Here is a 5,041-nt window from a genome sequence, read left to right on the forward strand (position 1 = left end):
ACAATAAAAATTGACCCCATCTGTTTACATTGTAAAGTGTATTTACATGCAGAAAAGGGATGAATAGAAGCTATGGGGCATACGCTACATAAGCTACTTTGACTTAATGCTGACATGAGTCTTAACTTATCGAAGGCAAGTAAAAAATATAAATAAAATATCTTGTAAAGAACAAAGTACAACGAATCGGTGAGATCATTTTATAATAGCAGATCTCCTTATCGCCTACTACAGGAATATTTACACCTGAGGATGGAACTGCGCACCTTTTCATACAAGGCGACGTAGACAGAAAAGCCAAATGTGTCTTTGAGTTTGATTTTGTTGGAGAGCAGTTGGCAGATCTCTCTGGAGGTGGAGGAGGAGTCCACCGGCAGGTTGATGGAGCGTCCGTCCATCAGGTTCACAGACACGATCATGGGCTTCTTTGTCTTGGTTGCCTATCACAGAGCAGGCAAACAAATCATGTTGATTAAACAGCATTGATATAAACTGTGCGTGTGAAGTTCATTCTGTTGACAGCGAGGTTTACAATGGGAACATTAGAACAGGGGTAGCTGTGCACTTCATCCTCTTGTGGCTGAAATAAGCATTACAACAACAAAACCTTCGGTATGTCCAATACCCATAAAACCACACTATGTCTTATCCCAACATGTAGTACGTCTAAATACATCATTTGCTAAATACAGGATTTGCTTCTGCATCCAGTCGCAGTTTGCAGAATGAAACCTAGAATGGTTTTCTGGCTGTTCAGACCCACAATCCTTTGCACAGCAAATACATGAGCAAAAGGGTCAAAGTCTTGCTGTGGAAGGGCATCTGCTGTACGTACTAAATGTAAAAATAAGGTATATGATTTGAAATACTATCCAGACCAAAGACATAACAATTCCCCGGCTAATTTCTTTTTTTCTCAGAAAGTTATCTAGCAAAATAAATAAAAAGCCACTCACTTTGAAAACCATCCTAGTTAAAACACCTTTTGGTTTATAAAAAACGTAGGAATTTAAGACTTTTTCAGAATAATCCTTCAGTTTAGAGAATGGTTCAGAACACTAGGCTGCTGTAGCTGTGATTTTTAATTCTACAATTTCTATAAATGCAACGCATATGAACACATTTAAAATAATAGCATGAGCATATTATGGGAGTGGCAGTACCTGCAGCTCCAGCCAGGCTGGAGGCTCCCCCCGCACTCCGTTCAGCAAGGTGCGCCGCAGCCTCTCTGCACAGTACGGGGCGTAGCCTCCTGGAGCGAACCGGATGAAGCTCTGCAGATACTGCCGAGGCAAGAGATGAGAAGAGGTGAGAGTCATCCCACAGCATGCTACACACTGATCAGAGATCTGTGTTTACCCTAATGAAGCGATCACTGGGGGGGAAGACTCCCAGGCAGAGGGACAGCAGGATCCAGCCGCGGAAGTAGCTGTTGCGATTGTTGTTGTCTTGAAGCTGCTTGCAGATCTGACAGTAAATCTCATCCCTGGACAGACAACAGAACACATCCTGTAATAGTAGAGAGACACTAGGCACATACATTTTTAATCACTGGTAAGAGTTTGGGCTATTTTGAATTCATTACATGCCTTTTTTTCAGACTAGCAGAAAGAAGGCATCCAAGGGCTTTATGTTGCCAACTTTGTATCTTTGTTTCTGTGGATTTCTCTTTTAATAAGCTAAATGAGATTATTTTAAACCTGTTCTAATGACTTTTTTTCTAAAACTATGCTGATTCAACAATCTGCACTTGAGTATCACTTGCATACACCAAACTGTCACTCCTATCTATATTCTAAAGATTTGAACAGTTGTTCATAAATCATTCATATCCAGGCCTATACAACATTGTATTCCTAAAAACATGGCTATTCTATGACTGTTGACTATGTTTTTTTATTTATGTTTTAATACAAATATATCTCCCTTAGTAAAAAAGACAGCAAAATGAAACTTCACTTTTGAACCTGGCATGATTCAATGTGCAGACTACTGTTCTGGAAGTGATTGCCCATATTTAATAAGGAAATACTTAATTCAAACTTAACAATTCAGTAAATGTGTAATAAAAGAATATCATTGTCTATATATATAAGTGTATTGGTGATATTGGATTTATGTGACTTTTAAATGGATCTTCTGTTACCTAAGGTCACGTCTGACGATGGCATATCCCACGATGATGTGGAGTTTTTCCAGTGAGGTCAGCGGCCGGTCCAGGGTGGGTCCCTCCCCCTCCCCCTCCATGAGGTCCCCATCCTCCTTCACACTCTGCAGGGTGGGAGGCTTGGACACTTCCGTCAGATCGTCGGACTGAAAGAAAGAAGACATCCCTCAGTATATAAGTGACAGAATAAAACTTCACAGCAAGTCAGAATATTTCTTCGTCCTAAACCTCACCTCCTCCATGATGATGGAAGGTTTCCTGAGGCTTGAGGTGGGGGGTGCATTTTCTGTAGCAGTAGAAGCTTTTTTGTTTCTGATCAGTAGGTCAGTGAATGTGGAACCCTTCCTGGTTCGAGGGCTCCCCTCTGGCACAGTGTACACCTTGGGGTTTGCTGCCTCTGCAGGCAGAGCAGAAGGCTTCCTGTTCCTGGCCAGCAAGTCTGTGAACATGGAGCCCTTCCTGTTCTGTCCTGGTTCCTCGGGTAATGTGGAAGCCTTCCTTTCCTTTTTATTCCTCAGCACCCTCTAAAATATTCAACAGGAAATACAATTTAAATATATGATAAATGTACAATGTATATGAAAGGTCATTGTAGATTCATATTTTGTATTTGGGCATTAGGGTTATATTAAAAAAAGTATATGTGATAGTCATAGATTTTCCAGAGAAAAAGTGTATTTACTCTGAGATAAAACTATTTCACAGACTTTCCAGGAAGAAAGCCAACACTTGCAAGAAGAAAAGGGTTTCAAGTAACCACACCGATTCACTATGCAAGAATGGATCAGGAAACACTTTTATCTGCAGTGGAGGACCTAAGCACATTGAACTTGGCAGTCAATGTGTGATTGTTTTCTCGTGAATTACTTCCTTTGATCTCAGAGTTGGTCTTTTTTATCCACGTTTTTTTCTCCTAAATGAACTACTCTAACTAACCCCCTCCAACTGTTCTGTACATCTGTACAAGTTTGACCTACAATGGCCCTAATACAACATGATTTTACACAATGTAAATCTACAAAATGTCATAATACTGCTCTCTGTCAGGATATCTACCTGATCCAGGCCGACCATGTGGCTGAGGCGTCGGTCCTTTCTGGAGATGAGCTCCTGCGGCATGAAGCGCTCCTGCGTAGAGCTTCCTCGAACCTGCTTCTTGGGCTCAGGGAGGTCTCCCAAAAACCTCAGGATGATCCACCACACTGTCATGGAAGCCTGAAGGTAACATCACAGAAACACAATGGTAAGTTGATGGCCAACAAAGACGTTCCTCGTATAAGAACCAGAGAAATTATGAATTAGCGCAGTCTAAGGGAAGCACCAGGACATCTCCTTGATCTTCGTGGTAGAGCAGGGGCTGCCGCAGCCTCTGGCGGATGTGGGTGTGGGTGGCTGCACCCTGGAAGTACATAGAGGCAAATTTGGAGAAGGAGTACTCATCCAGGTCGTCATCATCGTCGCCTCTGGGAAGATCTTCCTCCATGGGGACGTCGTCGATGTCTATCTCCTCAGTAATTGTCTTTTTCAGCTCAAATTTCTGAAAACAGAACAGACATACAGTGACTGACTTCACAAGGAAATCCAAATGTGCAAAGCCTATTTTTATTCAAACCTCAAATCCTACAGGGGCTTGCCCCTCCTGCCCTCCAACCACTACAGGCAGGAAATCAAAAATGCTGTCCACCATCTCCTGGTCTGTGATGGCCTCATTCTGAGCTTTGGCCTCCATCTCCTTCTTCCGCCTCAGCACTTCCTCCAAATGTTTCTGTCTCTCCAAAATCACCCGCCGTTCTTCTTCTTTCTCTTTGGCAGAGAGGTACATCTGAAAGAATACAAAAGAAGATCAGGGATAAAGCTTCCTGCCCAGTCAAAGTAACCAAAGTACCAGAGGTGCCACTCACATCGATGTCTTTAGGGAATGAATATTACTGTACATACATAATTACACTAAAACAGTAGATTTTTTATATTCATATCATATTTAAATTCAAATTGTTGTTATACCGACATTTACTAAATGTAAATAAATATGTGGTAAAATAAGCCGAAGGACATCTGGAGCATGACGTGGTGTTGATGAAAGGTTACATGAACTCCTCTGATAGGGAGGCTGGGTGACGCCAGAGAACTGTAACAGATAACCAGCAGGGACTTTGACCCCCATCAGGTGTCACTTAGAGAGGGGTCTTCACAGTTCTTCTGGTTAAACTTACATCTGTTTTCATCTTTCTGACTGATTTTCTGGCCAACCCCCCCCTGGTGTGTGCCTGCAGGAGGATCACAGCGTCTCTCTTGCGCTTCCATTCCTTCTTGGCCAGGTATCCTCTGACTCGGGCCTGCAGCACGACGGCCGCCTCGCGCTTCTTCTTGTACAGGAAGTGAAGTTGGCGGGATCGGACCTGAGCCTGCAGCCTGGCAAAGCCGTGCTGGACCTAGAGTTGGAACAGCATTGAAGGGGGATATTGCATGATCCCCTGCATTTCCTATTAATAGATGGTAATGTGTGAAACAGTGACTCACCACTTTGTACAGCTTTCGGCCTTTGTGTCCTCTCCAGTGCTTCTGAATGACAAGAGCAGCTGCCTTTTTCCTCAGGTATTCCCTCCTTTAGAGGGAATGAGTCATACAGACATGAGGATGCAAGTCACATAAGCTAAATATAAATGTCATTTCCAAGCTTTTTTTCCCCAAACCTGTATCTGTATCCTCTCAGGACTTTCTGGATCAGAAGTGCTTTCTCATTAAGTTCTTTCATCCGCTCCAGTTCCAGCATAGTGTCATGGAAGTCCTGAAAGAAAACAGTAGCACGTTTTTTCAATTTTTTTGTTGGTGGAGATATTTATTTTCTACAATATATATACTATATATATATAT

General features: G+C 42.5%; 1 protein-coding gene across 1 annotated transcript; it reads right to left on the reverse strand.

Annotated features, from left to right (window-relative positions):
* Positions 1-266: 266 nt before the first annotated feature.
* LOC104948235 (unconventional myosin-VIIa-like) lies at positions 267-4,958 on the reverse strand (the record flags this gene model as incomplete). The annotated part of the gene is made up of 11 exons (XM_010774408.1): positions 4,861-4,958; positions 4,688-4,772; positions 4,381-4,599; positions 3,780-3,989; positions 3,489-3,704; positions 3,224-3,382; positions 2,401-2,691; positions 2,147-2,313; positions 1,360-1,486; positions 1,164-1,283; positions 267-440 (listed from the first exon to the last, which is right to left on the reverse strand). Coding segments are annotated over exons 1-11 (1,848 nt in total), but the record flags the coding sequence as incomplete, so codon positions are not given.
* Positions 4,959-5,041: the final 83 nt, after the last annotated feature.

Source organism: Notothenia coriiceps, unplaced genomic scaffold (assembly GCF_000735185.1).
Source record: "Notothenia coriiceps isolate Sejong01 unplaced genomic scaffold, NC01 NC01_scaffold00013967, whole genome shotgun sequence".
Classification (NCBI taxonomy): Eukaryota; Metazoa; Chordata; class Actinopteri; order Perciformes; family Nototheniidae; genus Notothenia; species Notothenia coriiceps.